The sequence below is a fragment of the Manis pentadactyla genome, chromosome 14 (assembly GCF_030020395.1).
Source record: "Manis pentadactyla isolate mManPen7 chromosome 14, mManPen7.hap1, whole genome shotgun sequence".
Lineage (NCBI taxonomy): Eukaryota > Metazoa > Chordata > Mammalia > Pholidota > Manidae > Manis > Manis pentadactyla.
In genome coordinates this window covers 29,580,000-29,598,114 of record NC_080032.1, presented here as the reverse complement: position 1 = coordinate 29,598,114, position 18,115 = coordinate 29,580,000, and the positions used below count along the sequence as shown (strand labels likewise).

At 57.1% G+C, this 18,115-nt stretch overlaps 1 protein-coding gene across 25 annotated transcripts in view; it reads right to left on the bottom strand.

Moving 5' to 3' along the window:
- Nucleotides 1-1,087: 1,087 nt before the first annotated feature.
- The window catches only part of NCOR2 (nuclear receptor corepressor 2), a 200,756-nt gene continuing 183,728 nt past the window's right edge, over nt 1,088-18,115 (bottom strand). For 11 of the 25 annotated variants that reach the window (XM_057491719.1, XM_036921760.2, XM_036921766.2 and 8 more), the window contains 15 exons: nt 16,884-17,105; nt 16,055-16,303; nt 15,225-15,374; nt 14,955-15,086; nt 14,659-14,863; nt 11,784-12,325; nt 10,599-10,751; nt 10,255-10,400; nt 9,558-9,751; nt 8,547-8,696; nt 7,841-7,986; nt 7,005-7,058; nt 4,158-4,379; nt 2,930-3,109; nt 1,088-2,257 (listed from right to left, as the gene is read on the bottom strand). In XM_057491719.1, coding sequence (XP_057347702.1) covers nt 2,076-2,257; nt 2,930-3,109; nt 4,158-4,379; nt 7,005-7,058; nt 7,841-7,986; nt 8,547-8,696; nt 9,558-9,751; nt 10,255-10,400; nt 10,599-10,751; nt 11,784-12,325; nt 14,659-14,863; nt 14,955-15,086; nt 15,225-15,374; nt 16,055-16,303; nt 16,884-17,105 — 2,927 coding nt within the window. In that variant the 3' untranslated portion in view covers nt 1,088-2,075. Of the gene's footprint in view, nt 2,258-2,929; nt 3,110-4,157; nt 4,380-6,736; nt 6,814-7,004; nt 7,059-7,840; nt 7,987-8,546; nt 8,697-9,557; nt 9,752-10,254; nt 10,401-10,598; nt 10,752-11,783; nt 12,326-14,658; nt 14,864-14,954; nt 15,087-15,224; nt 15,375-16,054; nt 16,304-16,883; nt 17,106-18,115 lie in introns of those variants that run through there. The other 14 variants (XM_036921775.2, XM_036921777.2, XM_036921788.2 and 11 more) reach the window with 8 other exon arrangements.

The window sequence follows — 18,115 nt, the reverse complement described above, 5'->3', positions numbered from 1 at the left end:
CCTCCCCTGCAGACGGAGCCTGATGGGTCACAGGCCAGAGGCCCTCCTGCATCGTGCAGGGCTGATCTCTCGGCTTTGCTGGGGTGGAGGTTCTCTGACCTTTGCTTAGAGAAGGGGGTGGGCACCAGAGGCCACACTCAGGCCAGCAATGCCCTCAGGGGCAGTGGGGTGACAGAGAGGTGGCCATGAATTTCCTAAGACCTGCTATTTGCACTGGGCCTTCAGGCCAGGCCCAGGCAAAGGCAGCCATCCTATTTTTGGGTCAACAGGCCACATGTGCCCCCATACCTGCCTCACCACAGTGCCCTCTGCATATACCTCTAAGACCCTGGGCAGACACACACGAGGACGGGAAGAGGGCACAGGTAGGCAGCCAGTGTCCCGAATGCCCTTCTGGAATCAGGCACCCAACTTAGTAGCAGGGGCTGAAATTCACCCTGTGACCATGGCCAGGCAGGGTGTCCAGCTTTGGTGAGAGTATGGCTGGCTGCAGGCTCTGCTGTGCTGCACAGGGGAGAACAGGAGGGATGGTTACAGTGACGCCACTGGCGCCCAGACAGGGAGGGGCAGAGAACCACGGCCCATCTGGAGGTCCAGCTATACTCCCCAAGGAACACAACAGGCGTGAGGGTGGGACTACTTTCTGAGACGTGTTATCCCAAGTGGCAGCTGTTTCAAGACCCACACTGGTAAGTGGTGTTCCTCTTCCCGCCACTCAGCAAAGCAATGGCAGCCAAGGGTCTGTTCGTTCCTTAACATGACATGGGCAGGAAAAATGCTAAATGCATTTAACTGCTGAGGACTGACGATGGCCATTGTGGACACCCTCGGCATGAGTGGGAACACTCGGTCCTCCCCTCTGTCCCCCACCATGGGTGTGATGTTTGATACTCTCACCAGGTATATGACTATTCCATGCCCTCATGGTGACACCCTTACCGTCAGTGTAAACATTCACCTATAAAGCAGATAAGTCTGGTGAGTTGAGGGGCGTGCCATTGGACCTTCCAGGGTCACACACCCCCTTTCCTCCAAGTCCCCAGTTGCCTGGCCTCCTGGTCCAAGGTAGAGAAGCAGCCTTTGTGCCTTGAGTATAATTTGCTTTTTAATGAGAACAACGTGTAAATGACAGAATGCCACCGCCGTGCGCAGATGGCGGTCACAGAATACCCATCAAATTCATTCTGCCCAAGGAAGGGAGGACACAGGGGAGCTGGTGAGCTGGCAGCCCCCATCCCCCTCAGTTCTGCAGATGATGGGGGTCACCGACTGTTGGCCTGCACACGCCTCTTGAGCGGTAAGCAAAGATCGAAAGCACAGCAGCAATAATACTGGGTAAGTCCTTCCTTGCGTAAAACATCTGAATTAATTCATTGAAGGTATCAAAAATATACCCTGTAAACCAATACATCATTTACACCTGCCTTTCCTGCCCACCGCTGCGGCAATGATGTGTGAAAAAAAAACAGTCCAGTTCCTCGGAGCATCTGCTTGCCCCAGGCCACACCTGGCCCCTTTGCCTGCCCACCTGGCCTAACTTGGTTTTCAGCAGTCTCATTGGCTAGGGCAGCCCGTGGGGACTGGGACGAGAGTGCTGGGGCCTGGACAGGGCCCGTGTCCGTCTGTCCAGAGTGCTAAGCGGGATGGGGATGGAGGGAGGGTGCGGGGGCTGCTAGCTCAGTTTAGACTTTGGTTCCAAATGCGTTAAGGGGGGAGGCAGTGGCGTGGAAGGTGCATGGTCATCCTGCTTTGGGTCCCTGGCCGCCCCGGCTGCATGCATGTGGCCATCACACACCCTCCGTGCCTCCTCCCTGGCCCCCTCCCCTCCCGAGCACCAGGTAAACATCCCCTGAGTAAGGTCACTGCACAGGGCCAGCCCAGGGCGGGAGTCGTAGTTAAGGCTTTTTAGACAGGCAAGGATGCCGGCCGGCTCTGGACGGACAGACAGGCAGGCACGCAGGCAGACTCAGGGGCTCCTTCCTCGGTGGGGGGAGTCGGCAGCCACCTCACTCCTTGCCTGGCTGCTCCGGCCACTTGCTGGGCCCTGGCGCCGCCCCCCGACCCCATTCTGACAGTCACTCGCTGTCGGAAAGCGTCTCGTACTGTGAGCAGAGCAGCGGCTTGGGCTCCTCATCCCAGGCATGATGGGGGCCAGCAAGGGGCCCACTGCCCGCAGGGAGACCAGGTGGGGGTGGGGAGGCCATGACACCTGCCTGCAGCCGCATGATCAGGGGATTGTAGGGGAACGGTGTGGAACCTGCCAGAAAGACCGAGAGATGCCCAGGAGGCCCCATGAGCCAGGCAATCCCCTCAGGCCCACCCTCTTACCACACCAGGAACGGGGGCGTTGGGCTCTGGTGTCCAGCAGCTGTCCCAGCCCCTCCCTTCTAACTCCTGGAAGGTCTCTCAAACCTCCCCACCTCCCCTCACCCCCTTCACTTCCAGCCCCTGCGTGCCAGGGCCACCTGCCCCCTGAGCCAGCAGCAGCCTCGCTGTTCCTGCCCTGCCCTGCCCTGGGTCTGTTCCACAGCCAAGTGAGCTCTTGAACCTACACTAGGTCACGCGCTTCCCCACCTAAAGCCTTCCAGGGGCTCCTCCCACTCATAAAGGAAGCCTGGCTCCCCCATGACCCACCAAAGTGGTAGGATGGGTCCCTCTCTCTTTACCTTCGGTGTCCTTAGTCCTCTGGTCAGGGCCAGCGGCCGGCTTCCCTGGCCAGCCCTGATCATAGCTTCACTGCCCCCCACTCCCTGCCCCCTGCCCTTATAAGTGCTTCCTGACTACCTGCAAGCCAGGGCTCAGCTGGCAGGCCCTTCTCAGAACAGGCCTGACCTATTCCCACACTCCACATGCAGCAGGTGTGTGGGCATGCGGCCCCCTGGTGACGCAGCTTAGCAGGCCCCTCCGCCCACCACCCCTGTCTGCCCACCTGCGGACGAGGGCCGGTCCTCCCACACGCGGTTGGTGAGTGGAGTCCGGCGGTTGCAGTCTCCCTCCGAGTGCACAGAGGAGACGGAGGGCGGCCGGTCCCCAGACGCCAGGCCCGGGCCAGGGGACTTGGCTTTTCGGCTGCTGGGTCTGCCGGAGACTTTGGCCTTTGTGCCACCACCTGCAGGGAGACACATGGGAAGGGGCTACGTTGGACTGCAGAGATAAAACTCACACGGCAGGGCAGGGGGTGAGAGGCCCTGGCCACCTACCTCCCAAGCCCCCGTGGAGGGAGAAAGCAGCTCCCGCACCACTGGGAAGCCAAGGAGGTCAACCAGGTGGCTAGACCCAGCCACCAGTCCGGATCCTGGAGGCGAGTTTCCATTTGGGGAGTGGGCTGCACTGTTTGAAAAGCTCTCTCAGGCTGCCCTGAGGCCCACCTACCCACACAGGTGGGTATGAAGCCTTGGTCTCTGGCTTGACCCTCACCACTGCCCCAGGGCTGTGCAGTGCTGGGCAGGCTATAGGCCCTCTTCAGAGCAGCGAGAGCCCCCAAGGTCACACCTGGGCTCCACTAAGTCCAGGAACTTCCTGGGGCTGCAGTGTCCAGGGGGGACAAGTGGGTCCATGGGCTCCTGCCTCAGCACTTGCTCTGACATGCAGAGTGTTGATCAGGGACCTGGAGCAGAGGGGGAGCTGCCTCCCAGGATTCCAGACTCCACTGAGTTTGGGGCTGGCACCCAGACACTGGGTCTCCTCCCCAGGAGGCCCGAGGGCCAGTTGTGAACACGCACGGTGGCCCTAGCAGGTGCTGAGCCCATGCGTCTGGCTGCCGTGAGCTTACGGGTCCCCCCAATCCACAGAGAAGGTGGGTCTAACTCCAGCCTGCTCTCCCCCAAGGAAACACAAGATGGGCCAGGACACAGGCATCCTCAGGACCTGTGTCCAACAGGGAAGGAAGGTGGGGCAGGGCTTGGGCAGCAGTGTGAGTGTTTTTAGAAAAGCAGTAGCTCCTTTGGGCCTACAGGGCAGGGGGTGCCAGGGTGACTAGACACTCTGAGGTGCCCACCCAACTCGGGATAAGCCAACTCCAGAACCACGTCAAACACGCACAAAAATAAAGTCACAAGCTCCAAAGCTGGAGGGGTTGGTCAGAGGAGCGAAGGCACGAGGATTAATGACACCGGGGTGGGGACAGAGGGGTGGGTGGGCGGGAGAGGCCTGCAGACCTGGCGAGGCGAGTGCGTGTTCGCTCCGTCCATCAGCAGCGGTTATGGGCATAGCAGCGGGCAGGCTGGCGCTGGCATTCAGAGGGTTAAAAGCATTGGCGCTGAGCGGGTGCTCCTCCCACTGATCATATTTACCCATGAGCGCCTTTCTAATAATGGCCTCCAGCCCCATGTTGGTGCTGGCATGCTCCTGCACCGCCTGGCTTCTGCAGGTCATAAGGCCTGGGAGAGAGACACACACACACAGGGGCCAGGAGGGGCCAGGGACAACGGAGAGAGGGAGAGAGAGAAGCAGAGGGGGAGGGAGGAGAAGAGAGAATACACAGTGAGCACATTTCAGCAAAGCAACATGTTCTTTACTTCCCGGCCCCCCATTTTTCCTGCAGGGTGATGGTGGGGACTGGAGGGTACCCTCTGACTTGGGCCCTTGACGCTTAGGGACTCCCGGGGAGGCAGGCTTGGGAGGTTAGATGACCACCCCCCAGCCTCTTTCTTACTTGGTTCCCTTAGTCCCAGAGGGCCTTAAAATTCCCAGTGGCCTTAAAAGGGGGAGCAGGTGAATCACAGGGCCTCCCTGTTTGAGGGGGAACAGGCTGTGGGGAAACTAAGTCAAGCCAGAGCTCGGTACACGGCCTAGGGGGTACACCCTGGGTTCCTGGGGCTGGCGGGGTACTGGGGGAGAGGTCAGAGGGGAAGGTGGCCAGATGGTTCTCCTGCTGCCCCCCACTGCCCCTGCCCTAAAGGCCTGGGATCCACAGCCCCGGCCTGCCCCTCAAAAACTGGGCATGACTCTCTTCCCACCCCCTCTCCCCACCCGGAGCTGAGGAGAGACAGGTGCAGAGACGGACGGTGAGGTGGGGGTCGTAGCCATGCAGTTACGGCGTGCAGGGGACAGGGCAGAGCTAGAGACAATTGCGTGACCACCCCTGGCCCAGCCACCCTCACCCCAGCCACCCCATCACAAAGTGGTCGAATCAACAAATTGGTCCCAGGTGGGACACCCACTACGAAGTCACTTTAATTAAGCCTCCTCCTCTGTTCACCAGGTTTTCTGTCCCCTTTTTTTTTTCTTGTGAACAATTCAAACCCTTTCTGGTGAACTTCTGCAAACCTGGGAAATGCACCTTCTTTCAGCATTTTTGTTAAACCAGACTTTGCTGACTGAAGTTCAAGCCCACTCTGCCTGCTAGTGGGCATTATTTTCATGAATTTTAAAACTTCCATTCTGAGGGAACAGTACAAATACCAAATAATGAGACTTTCTGACCCCCAACTTGACTGATGGCTTCTGTGAGGCTGGGAGTGACACAGCTTTTAAAATCACATTTCTGCAACAACTGTTTGCTGACTACATTTTGGTTTTCTTGTCTTCCTTTTAGTTAGAAACTTGTTTGCAGCCAGGGATGCCCTATCCATCATTTTATAACTGTGTCTTAACCACATTTCATCAGCACTTATAGAAAAAAGCCATATCCATTGAGCAAAGGCAAAATTTCCAGAAGGGTGTGAGCACTGAAAAAAGCATTCATGATCCTACACACTAAGAAAACATCAGGAAATGGAAAAAATGACACAAGGAATATAGGTCGTGATGGTGTCTTGCCAGGTCAGTGCCTAGTGATCACAGATTTCATGGAGGCTCCCACCCAAGGCCACAACTCCGTGATGGATGCTGCTTGGCAGGAAGCTTGACTGTCTCCATTACAAAGACAAAGTCTGAAGTGGCGGCTAAGTAGTAAAGACCAAATTTCTGGGGAAATGTGTGTGTGTGGACTAAAGTGCTTTAAAAAAAAAAACAAATACAATTCACATACATGTGTTAGCACAAAATCTTCATTCCACTGCATGAACTTCTATATACATATATAGCTGTGTTTCTAGTGCCTATGTCAAAATTTGGAACACTCTGGAAACATTCATTTCTAATCATCTTGTTGTTTCGACCAAATTGTCTCCTCTCCATTGCCTGAGGCCCAGTGAAGCCCCCAGTGTCTGGGTAGCCAGACGTGCCCAGGCGAGGCCCCCCACTTGGAGGCCCTGATGATCCCGGTAAAATCCAAGGTTGTGTTTTGCTCACCACATCCCCAGGGTTCAAGGCCAGCACATCTCCCCTGTTCCCTCTGGCCTCAGCTCCCACAGACGGACCGGAACACAGACAGAGGCAACAGCCTCAGAAATGTGCCTGGCTACCAAGGGATTCGGCTCTGGGCTCAGCCATTCCTCACCAGACTTGCCGAGGCACTTCCTCAGTCCTTCGTGGAGCAGCATAAATACATGGCTTGTCCTACGGAGGCTGGGGGTCTAACCCCAAGGGCCCCCCAAGTCCAAAATATCATAAAAGGCTTAAGGTCTAGCTTAAAAATAAGAGTTAATTTTATACCCTGTTCCCTGGGTTGACTTCAAGTACAATTGATGTTCTATCTATAAAACACGCCCATGTGGACCCAGAATGAAACTGTGTACCCCAAATACAGGCCCAGTCCCTGTCCACACACTCAAATTTCCATCTAAGGCCCTGGCAGCTGAGCCACTAAGTTCCCAGGTAGCTGTGTGTACGTGTGGTACTGTACTAAACGTACCAGGAGGCCTGGAAGTTTAGCTCTTTGAAGACCTCTTGAAGAGCCTCTCTGCCTCTCGTGTGAGTCAGTGTCCCTCACTGTAGGGTTTGGGTCACAGGAAGGGACACATTTGGACTAAGACAGGCCCCCCACTGACCTGCAAAGGCCATGCTCCCTAAGTCTCCTTCTGGGTCCACACCCAGCCTGCCCTCCCTAGGGCAAGGCAGTGACTGGGGAGGAGGGCGAGGACGCAGCTGGGTGGCCATACAGCCTGGGTCTGGACAGTTACCTGCTCCAGTGATGGCGGGCATGTTGAAGATCTCCGTCCCAGGCTGGCCGATATCTGGAGGGGGTACAAGATGTGTGAGGCCTGAGGGCCCACAGGCCCTGGGCAATCACCTGACCCTACTTGCCTATCTGGTTTGGGCAAAGCATACCACCTGGAAGCTTGTCCAGTGTAGAAGGATTTAGCAGGTCTGGGGCAGGCCCTGAGAGTCTGCACTTCTAACCAGCTTTCTGGGTGCTGACCTGTTGGCACACAGGCTGCACACGGCAAGGCTCTGGAACAGTCTGGAAGGCTGCTCCTCCAGGCCCGGAAGGAGAAAAGCCTATGCAAAGCCCCTGAACTTTCCTGGCTCCCGAGCCTTCTTGGGGGCAGGAGCCGGACAGTCTTTATTCATGGCATGCCTGCTCACGTGTTCTCTGAGGAACTGCTATGTGTAGGCACTGTGCTAAGGGTGGAGGAGCTAAGCTAGGCTAGTCCAGGAAGCTCATAAATGAGAGAGAAATCACAACGTGATGAGCACTGTGTTTGGGAGACACATGGAGCTCTTGCATGGGTCTGACTCTAATCCCTGGTGCAGGTTCGGGGCTCAGCAAAGACCCATTCATCCAAGTATTCACTGGGTACCCACTATGTGCTGGGCACCACTGCATGTGCCATGCTCTGTGCCAGCAAGCGCCCAGAGCAAAAAGAGGCTGCCTGGCACACCTTGAACGTGGGGTGATGGGCCAGGGGGAGAGGGGTCAGCAGCTCCACCTGGCTCTGGAAAGCATCCTGTGGGTTCCTGCTGCCAAGTGACTCCCACCTGCCCCCTGCTTCTGGAGGAGCTGGCAGCCCCTTACTGTATTCTGGCTCGTTCCGGTTGTGGGTGTTCAGCTTCTTGTTGATCTCTTGTTTCTTAGACTTGACCATGGCAGAGTTGCTCTCGGTCAGCTTGCTGAAGAAGGCTGGCGGCTGGCTGGTGTTGCCCGGAGACTTGGAGCCCATCCTGCCGCAAGGAGCAGACAGCCAGCCCAGGGTGAGTTCACTGGGCACTGGGCTTGCACAATTTGGTGATGGGGCCCTTCCCACCTGAGCTGCCTTAGGAATTCAGAATCTAGCTTCTCCAGCCCCAGAACGGGGGTGCCTACATCCCCTACCTCTTAGGGACCACATATCCTGCAGTTTCTTTACTTCGCTTACCCTTAGGCTCAGGGTATTTCTGAAGAGCCCAGGCTGCCCTAGTGGGCCACACCTGTCTACCTGCAACAGCCTGACCCCCTGAAAAGGGCCATGGGAACTAGAAGTGGGCTCAGATCACATCTTTCCCCAAGGCCAGCAGGCTTGGCTTTTTTCTCTGCTTCTACTCCACTCTTGATTGGTCCCAAACAGGGCATTATTTCTCAGATCCTCAACAAATGCTGGCAATAAAGACCCAGTTCAAGGCACAGGAAGCTGCACTGCAGTCCCCCACCTGTGTACTGAGCCCTTGTCAGCCCCTGGTTGCATAGCAGTGGACCCATGCCATGGGCTGAGCCCTGGACATCCTGGAGTGGAGCCTGAAGGTACCTGGGCTCTGCCTGCTCCCCGTCCCGGTACAGAAGTGGGTACATGGCATTCCGGGTATGCCCAGGCTCTGCTGTGCCCTCTGGAGGGGACACAGGCTCGATGGCATCCTCACCACTGCCCAGGGCCGATGTCTTGTTTGGCTCTGGAGACCTGGGTGGAGTGAGGGTCAGAGCTGTGGTCAGGGCTCGGAGCTCCTCCCTGAAGGGGATGTGCAGAGCACCCCTCTCTCTACCTGCTCCCCGCCCTGTCTCACCCCAAACCACGGCTCAGCACACTCTTCCTATATAGGGCAACGGAGTCAATATTTTAGGCATTGTGGGCCACTTGTACACTCACTCTGCTGCATATTCTTTTTTCTAAACAGCCCTTTAAAAACATAAAACCACCTTAGCTCATGGACATGCAAAAGCTGCTGTGGGCTGGATCGGGCCTGCGGGTGGTGGCCAGTGGACTCCTGCCGCCCCCCACCCCCATGCTGCTCTGCTCCCCAAAGATATCCCACTGGCTTCCCTCCTCTGTCTCACTCACACAGTGCTCCTTGAAACTGCTCCCTTCTTCCTAGAGCTGGGGGCCCTCTCCTCTCTGGCCCCAGGCCCCCCTGGGGTCACCAGGAGCAGGTGTGTGCAGCTGCTGGGAGGGCTCTCAGATCACACAGCTCTGGTGTGAACCCAACTCTGCCACTTACTGGCTGTGCCCCCATGGGTAAGTCAGTTCACTTCTCCATGCCTAATTTCTTCATCTGAAATGGGGATAAGCTGCCTACACTTCCTGGGTTGTGAGAATCCTGGTTAACACCCGCAAAGCATTTAGCTCTGGGCCCAGAACCCAAAGAATGTGATACATATATCAGCTATTATCCATCAGCACCGTGGCCTTGAGCAAGCTCCCCACTTTCCCAAGCCTCAGTTTCTCATATGTGCAGTGGCACAAGGCAGGCCTTGCATTTTGTTGAGCTCTACCCTCCTGCAGCAGACAGCTGACCAGCAAGGGCACCCAGCCCCCAGCACTCACCTCTTGCCCCCTTCACTGTGGGGTGAACCACGGGCTGGGGCGCTGTGGTCCGGGGGTGGGAGGTAGAGATCACTGGGTGGGCGGCGGAGGTCCAGGACGGGGCAGCTGGCTCCAGGAAAGGAGTAGAGGGGAGCAGGGAGGGGTGCGTTGAGCTGCTGTGGGTGGTGCCGTGTATAGTCCTGTGTAATGACCTCCTACAGACCGAGGGTCGGGGAGAGGTGAATGGATCAGATGGCAGCCACCCCACCAGAACCTCCCACCTGGGGGTGGAGGATGCTGGGGAGGTGAGGGCTAGACTGAACTTTGGGGGCAGAACCCTGGTTCAACTCTTGGGTCCCTGGGTGATTTGGGCCCACCCACAGCAGCCTCAATGTGTCTGCGTGCACAGGGTCGGGGGCTTGGCCAGAGATCTCACACTGGTGGCACTCAGATGGGTTAGATGCCACTAGCCAGAGCATGTAAGATGTGGATCATGGGCTGACATGCCGGAGGCTCCATTAGCAGGATAGGGGGTGCTACAGCATTCTAGGTTGCGACTCTGGGATACTTGGCATGGCTTGCCCTAGATCCCCAGTCCACCCAACCAGGACTCAGTTTACCCATTAGATCAAGAGTCTGTGTGTGATCCCACCCATTTTCTGGTACCTGCACCCCAGGTGCAAAGGCAATGAGGAGGGGACAGAGAAGGGGTAGTTACACTGATGTGCTGTGCCAGGGTGACCACCCGCTGGTGACCTTTGACCCCTGGGGTGGTCTGGAGCAGTGGGCTGGATGAGGGCTGGCTCTCAGGCAGTGGCCGCAGGTGTGGGAGGTGTGCAGTCTCACCACCAAGCTTCCCAGGGCCTGCAGGGCAGAGTAGAGCTAGTTAGTGGGTGGGTGGCAGATGTGGCATGTGCCTGGCAAGGTGCTGTTCTCGAATCCCAGCTCTGCCTTCTGATTCCTCCACCTCTTTGTACCCCGGATTCTCCTCTGGTGATGTGGTCACTACTATGCCACCTCCTAGGGCTGTGGGGAGCAGGGGCCGTGGGGGCAGTGCCCTACCTGGCTGCTTGTGCCGCAGGTCCCCCTCCAGGTGGCTCCTGTCGAGCTCCTCAAGGTGCTTGGGGAGCCCCTTGTCGTGGGTCAGGCTGGGTGAGCTCACGGGGCTGACAGGCTCTACCCCATCGGGGCTGTAGCTGCCCCCGCCGTGGTAACCTAAGCGGGGGGAGGCCGGGTCAGGCCAGGGGTACTTGGGGCCAGCTGCCCTCCCAGTCCGCCCCCAACGCTGGCTGGGGTCCCCAGGCTGGGGGGGATTTGAGCAGATGGAAAGAGAGAGGGGGCCAGAGCAGGGGCTGCTGGCCAGCCAGGGTAGGGGCGAATGGGGAAAGGAGGGAGGGGGTACTGTGGGGAGAGAGAGACAGATGGGCACAAAATGCAGAGACCGGGCCACCGGGCAAACAGCTGACAGACAGACCTAGGGAGAGAGAGCGAGAGAAACACAGACTGGAAGGAGAGAGACAGACCCAGTGAGAGACTGGGGGAGGCGGCTCTGGGGAAGGGGGTGGGAATGAGGTCTCTCAGGGATGTGTCAGGGAGTGGCACATAGTTCCCAGGGGCCCCTGCCTGGGCCGCAGCCCCCATCCAGCAAAGAGGAGCCCTGAGCTGGGAGGCAGGATGCAGCAGACCCCACCCCCTTGGGGATGCTGGGTAGCAGGTCAGCAAAGAGCACACAGGGCCAGGGCAGCCCCAAGACTCCCTTGGAACCTGGGCATGACATGGGGGGGATTCCCAGCTCCTCCTGGAAAGTGGGGTGCTCCCCTCCCCATCTGCTCCCACACTGTCTGCCTTGGCAGGCATCCTTCCAGACCAGACTCAGCCATACTTGGCAGGAGGCACAAGGCATCAGCCTGAGCCCTTCTCCGCCCCACTCCCCAAACAAAGGTGCAGGAGGAAGATGGGAGGCACGGTTGAAGTCAAAATCACAGATCCACTCATTAAAGGAAAAAAGCGAAAATCCAAAAAAATAAAATCATGATAAAACAATGTGCAAATGATGAGGTGCCCCCAGATCAGAGGTGGGTGGGTGGCAGCTTGAGGAACCATCAGAGCGTGCAATCGACGAAGACGAGTTTAAAAACAAAATACCAAAACCAACGAAAAATGGGGGGAAAAATAAAAAAGCAGAGATCTGAAAATATCTTTAGGCCACAAGACGGGGTGGGTGGGCGGTGGGGCCGGAAGTCTTACCATCGCGAGGGGAGTCGTTGGCCAGCGAACCTCCTTCTCGCGGCCCTTTATCGTGAGCAATTTGACGCATGATTATCGCGTCTATGAAGGTGGCCGCTGTCAGGGTGGTCTTACCCAGAGAACGGAGTTCCAGTTCCTGGATGGAAAAGGGTTTACTTTGAGTCTTTTCCCGGTGCAGGTCCGCGGCCGAGGCAGGCGGCACAGGCTGGTCCGGGCTGGCGCGGTGGGGTGCGAGGCTCTTCGCGGGAGTGCGGGCGATGGCTGCGTGGCTGGGGCCAGGGGCTGCCAGAGGCCGGGGCTCCGAGCCCTTGCTGGGGGAGGAGGCGGGCTCCAGCCCCGTGCGCGCTGGGGGCTTGGCGAGGAAGGCGTGGCCTGCGTCCGTGCGGGCCCGCTCGGGCCGGGCAACCCGCGGGGCCTCCTTGGGCAGCAAGACGGGCTCCATGAGGGTGGGGTAGACCCCGTCGAGGGTGCCGCCCAGCGGGCAGTGGGTGGCAGGTGGGAATGTGGCAGCCGGTCGGACAGGCGAGGAGGTGGAAGTGGACCTGGGAGAGGAGAGAAGGGTCTGGTGACTTGGGAACCACAGCCGGGAGCCCAGGGGGACAGAGGAGTCACCCCCTCATTTCAACCCCTAGTGAGCGGCCCTGCCCGCCACGCCCCTGCTTCCAGAAAAAAAGCTGCCCTCCTGACCCATGCAAGAGCAAGGCTCTACCTACCCTATTCATGCATTCATTTACTCATTCATTCCAAGCCTTTTAACTGAGCACCTACTGTGTGGAAGGCTCTGTTCTAGACGTTGGGGAATAAAGCCATGAACAAAATAGGCAAAGGCGCCTTACAGTCTAGTTGGGGAGACAGACTATGTACACGGTACCAGATAAACTACACCCCCCTCAGAGTGTGGTAACAAGTCAGGGTGAGGAGAGGTTGGAGAGGACACAGCCCACAGGGCAGCCAAGGGCCGGCACACGAGCCAGGGCTGACCAGGACACTGCAGGAAACCAGCCAGAATGGCCCTGAGGGCAGGCTAGCAGGGGTGGGTGGAGTCCACGCACTGGGGGTTAGGGAGTTAGGGAGGGCTGCTCAGCTCGGTGTTCTCGCCTCAGCCACTGGGAACCATACAAGGCTCCCCGGGGTGCCTGCTGTCCCCACCCCTGCAGGGATAGAGTGTGTAGGAAGAGACAGAGAGGTGGCTGTGAGGAGACCCCCCCATCCTACTCCTGAGAGTCACATGCCTCTTCTTCCAGACAGCCTTCCCTGATTGCTGCCTTGGTCTAGACCACACTGCCCAGTATGACAGGGCTTGAATCAACCGTCACCACATCCCCACACCCAGTGCAGAGCAGGAGACCCACAGCAGGCCTGCTGGGAAGGAGGAATGTACAAATGTACACATTGATTCGCACAAGGTATATGTAATTATCTCCACTTGTAGATGAGGAAACTGAGGCTTGGACATGAACGGGTCCAATAGCAGCCCATGTAACTAACTTCTGTTAAGCCCAGTGTTTCCATGATACCCTCACTCCCAGGGCCCTACTCAGTTCCTTTCGGGAGGAGCTTGATTTTCCTATTACAGTTCCTAGTCAGGTGGTGTGGACGAACTGGTTTTTAGTACAGGAGCCTGGGTCCAGTAACCTTGCTCTAAGCAGCCAGGTGCTTCTGTTTTGCCTAACTGCCAGGCACCTGAGTCAGTGGGGACAAAGCCAATACTTTTGGGAAACGATGTCATTTTTCATAATTGGGATCGTGCTGGGGGAGGGGTGACTTTGAACAAATGGGGGTACTTGTATCAACAGGAGCTTCATTTTGGAAGAAGCAGCTGCCTCCAAACACGTCCCCGGACAGTGGGGAGACCGGTAGGGCACCGAGACCTCACCCTGACCCCCTGGGGTCCTCACAGGCCACATGAGGCCTGCCCCACCTGACACCACAGCCTGTCGCCAGCAGGTGCAGAGTCAAGCAGCGGTGGCGGGGGTGGGGGTGGCAGCAGCCGCCCCGCCTCCCACTCCCACTCCCACCAGTTTGGCAGCTTTGCCTATAGTCCTTGGGGGGTGTCACCACAGGGACTTGGACCCCTTGTGCAAGTAAAAGGACTGTTGGGGGGTATGTATGGGGCCTACAGAGCCTCTCCCATCTTAAGGGAACCTCTGGATTTTATCCAGGCAGGAAGGATATGGTTTCCTCCCTGTAGGGTCTTGCTGAATTCTGGGAGGACCAGGAGTGGGGCTGCTCACAACCTTCTCTGTCTCTCCCTCTCCACCCACTCTACCCCCAAAACCTGACAACCACCCACCTACCCATCCATCCACCCACCCAACGCATAATTCATCTACTTGCCCATCTTCCCATCCACCCACCTAGTCAACCAACTAACCCAACCCCATGCATTCAATACCTACCACACATTTATTCATCCACCTCACCTATCCATTCATTCACCTATCTATCCACCCACCATCATCCATCTACCCATCTATTTACTCGTCATCCACCCACCTGCCTACCTGTTCATCTAGCCCAGCCACTCACCCACCTACCTACTCCTGTCATCCATATACTTACGCATTTAATCATCTACTCATCTACCCACCCACCCATTTATCTATCCACCTACCCATGCATCTAACTCAATCATTTTACCTCTCACTCCCTCACCCATCCAACCATCTCCCAACTACCCGTCCATCCATCCCTCCTCTCATCTATCTACTCCTCCCTCCTCCTACCCCTCATCTTTTCATCCATCCATCCATCCACCTACTTCCTATCAACTTACCCATCCATCATTCACCCTCCCATCTATCCCCTGGCTGATCGATCTACTTGCATCTATCCACCCACCCACCGACCTGCCCGCCTGTCCCCCCGTGCCAACCTGGCCCACCTCAGGACCGTGGGTGTGCTGGGCTCCACGGAGGTGATGATGCCCTTCATGCCCGTGTTGTGCAGCACGCTGGGCCTCTGCTGGATGGCGTCCTGAGTCCGGGGTGAGATGGGCGAGTGCTGGTGGGAGTGGGAGTGGGAGGCGGGGCGGCTGCTGCTGCCCCCACCCCCGCTGCCGCCGCTGCTCTGCTCTGTACCTGGTGGTGACAGGCTGCGGTGTCAGGCGGGGCAGGCCTCATGTGGCCTATGAGGACCCCAGGGGGTCGGGGTGAGGTCTCTGTGCCCTACCGGGTCTCCAAATGGGCGCGTGTTCCACAGTGGTGGTGGATGTGAGGACAGGCTTCTCCCGTTCCCGCTCGCGTTCCCGTTCCCTCTCAGATGAGGATGTGGCGGTGGGTTTTGTCAAGTGAGTGGGACCTCCTGGAAACAGAAAGGCCAGGGTTCAGGAGGGGCCAGGACTTGCCTTCTGTGGTGGGGCTGAGGAGGCAAGGCAAATGCCCAAGGACACCCAGCCCTCCTGACGTCAGGGTCCTGACGAGGCTGAGGGTGGAGGGTTACCTGGGGAGAGTGGGGAGCTGCTGAGCCGGCTGCTGAAGTGCTGGGGTGCAGTAGGGAGGTAGGCGAGGCGGTCCATGGCGGTGGCTGGTGTGCCCGGTGTTGGGGGCACCAGCACGGGCAGGTGTGGCACTTGGGACAAGTCGATGATGCCTGCAAGAGGAGGTGGGCCCCAGGGGTTGTAAGCCCAAGGGTAGGAGAGGGGCCGGGCTGCCTGCTGGCTGGACCACACCCCTGGTGGAGCACTACTGCCCTTGTGAGCAGCCACATGGCTGGTTGTTACGTCTTGGTCTAAGCACTGGCTCTGGAGGACCCTCTTCTGAGCACCGGGCTCTCAGTCTTGCCCCGCTCCTGCTCCCAAGCCCTGTGGGTGGCTGTGACCCACAGTTGGCATCCCTGCATTGCCCTGGCCAGCCTTTCTGCTCTTTTAGCCTCAGGCCCCCTTACACTCAGTTCCTATATTCAATCTCCACCACATGAAATACCTTATGTGACCAGTTTTTCCACGTGGACCCCAATAGTACTTGGTTGTTCCAGGAGGTCATTCCAGAAGTGTTCCCAGAGGAGGGCTTTATATGCACACGCAAATCACATTACATTCACAGCACATATGACTCTCAACCACCTGCCAGGCCTGAGTGCACTCTCAGGGCAGTTAACCACCCAGACCTCTGAGGTGACTGTATTCCAGCTGCCTTGGAAAGAACACCTGCATGCACGGGCACACACGTCCTCTGCCTTCTCAACAAGCCTGGGCAGACTAGGAATCAGACCAGCTCTGGATGGAGAGGGTCTGCCCACCTACTTGCCTGGAAGCCCCCAACCCCACCCACCTCGCGGGCCAGCGGCGTAGTTGAGAGCCAGCGAAGACTCGCGGGGCGAGAGGCCCCTGAGCATGTCAGCTCGCTGGGCCATGGCAGTGGCTGCGTTGTGGTGCATCTGCTGCGAGGTGATGTAGTCATTAATGATTGTCTGGCGGTTCTCCAGCGCTGCTGTGTCAGGGTAGCCGCGGATGAGGTAAGGCGGGTACAGGTGCGGATAGGTGGGGTTGGGGGCCAGGTGCCGGGGCAGGTAATAGGCAGCTGCCAGGAGAAGGGGAACAAAGTCAGGCTAGCCCACACTGTGGCTGGAGAATGTCACCCCACCTGTCTTACTGCTCCCCAACCCCTGCACCCTGATGGCATCTCTCAAAATACCCCCAGAACAGAATTGAGGGCCTAGAAGTAGGAAAACCCTTGCTCCTCAAAACACATGGGGGTGCCTCTTACTGATAATGCTCTTTGGATCAAAGTTCCCTCAAACACAGGCATCCAACATGTAGATCACTAAATATCTAAGGGATGCATCCTTTTAAACAGATTTTCAGATCATGTCCATTTGAGGAACACTCACATTTGAACCCACTTTTGATACATTTGCAATTCTAAAGGCACTGGTGAGTTTTGCAGGAAAATGAAACCACTGAACAATGTCCCACAGACTGCCAAGAGAAATTCTGTTCTAACCTAAACTGTTCACAACTATACCTCTGGGGTCTCCCCACCTCTAGGACTCAGTTTCCCCATCTAGCAGAGCCTGGCTGACATCTGAGAAGAAGTTGGGCTGACACTGATGAAGCTCCCAGCCCCATGCTTTGGGGTTCTACGGGTCCTGGACAATCACCTGCATCCAGAGGGATTCCACGGGGTATGGAGGTGGGGTCGAAGGCCAGCGGGATGTGGCCACGGTACAGGTCCACACCACTCACACCCCGAAGCAGGTGCTCGTAGGGCGAGATGGGGTGGGGGTGGTGCTCAGGCACAGCGCTGTGCGGGGACTTGGCAATCTCTCGGGGTGTCGATGTCAGCTTTCGGTCCTGGGATGCCTTGCTGGCCGAGAGGCTGCCTGTGGGGACAGGCTGAGTGGGGATGCCATCGGACCCCTGTGCCACAGCTGATGCAGCCCCCCAGGGCAAGGGCTGCGAGGCCAGTGTTTATGGGAAGCTGTTTGATGGGGGTGGTCTCTGGGATCCCAGCCACCAGGCCTCTCCATCCACCCATTCATTTGCCTCTACTTAATTTATCTTTCATTTACTCATTCACCCACTAACTTGTTTTTTAGTTCTTTGTAAAAATTCACTCACTCTTTCTTTTGTTCCCTCATGCTTTCCATCAGTCTACAACGTCTAACGGATACAAGCTAAACACTGTTCTCAGAGCTGGGGCTACCCCAGTGAACAAAACAGACAGAAACCCTGGTCCCCATGGAGCGAACACTTAATGTGGGAAGGAAACAGATGACAATCATCAAGGGAGAGTCCAGAGTGCTAAGGCCTGAGGAAAGCTTAAAGTCACACCAGAATGTGGCCAGAACAGTGGGGGGACAGGCAGGTTGGTCATAAGAAGCCTCCCTGAAGATACGACATCTGAACAGAAGCCTGGAGAAAAGCAAGCAGTCAGGTAAAGGTCTGCAAGAGGGAGACATTTTAGGCAGAGGGAACAGCACATGCAAAGGCCCGAACAAAGAGCGGGCTGAGCATGGTCAATGGCCAGGAAGGAGGAGGCCTGTGTGGCTGAGCCTGGGGTGGATACAGGAATTTGGCAGACAGGGAGATGGAGCGATGGGCAAGGCCAGATCCTGGGAGAAAGGTGGATTTTTTATTCTAAGTGCATGGAGAAGTCACTAGAAAGATTTAAGCAGAAGTGTGGCACAATTTCACGTGAAGTTTTCAAAAAGGTTTTCTGGCTGCCGTTTAGGGAGCAGATTATAGCAGGACAAGAGGGACTTAGGGAAGCCAGGAGGAAAATGGTGACGGCCTGGGGATGGAGAGCGTGCTGGGTATGGTTTGGAGGCAGAACCCACAAGTTTGGCAGATGGAAAGTGGGGGCCGTGAGGGAACCCCTGGTTTCTAACCT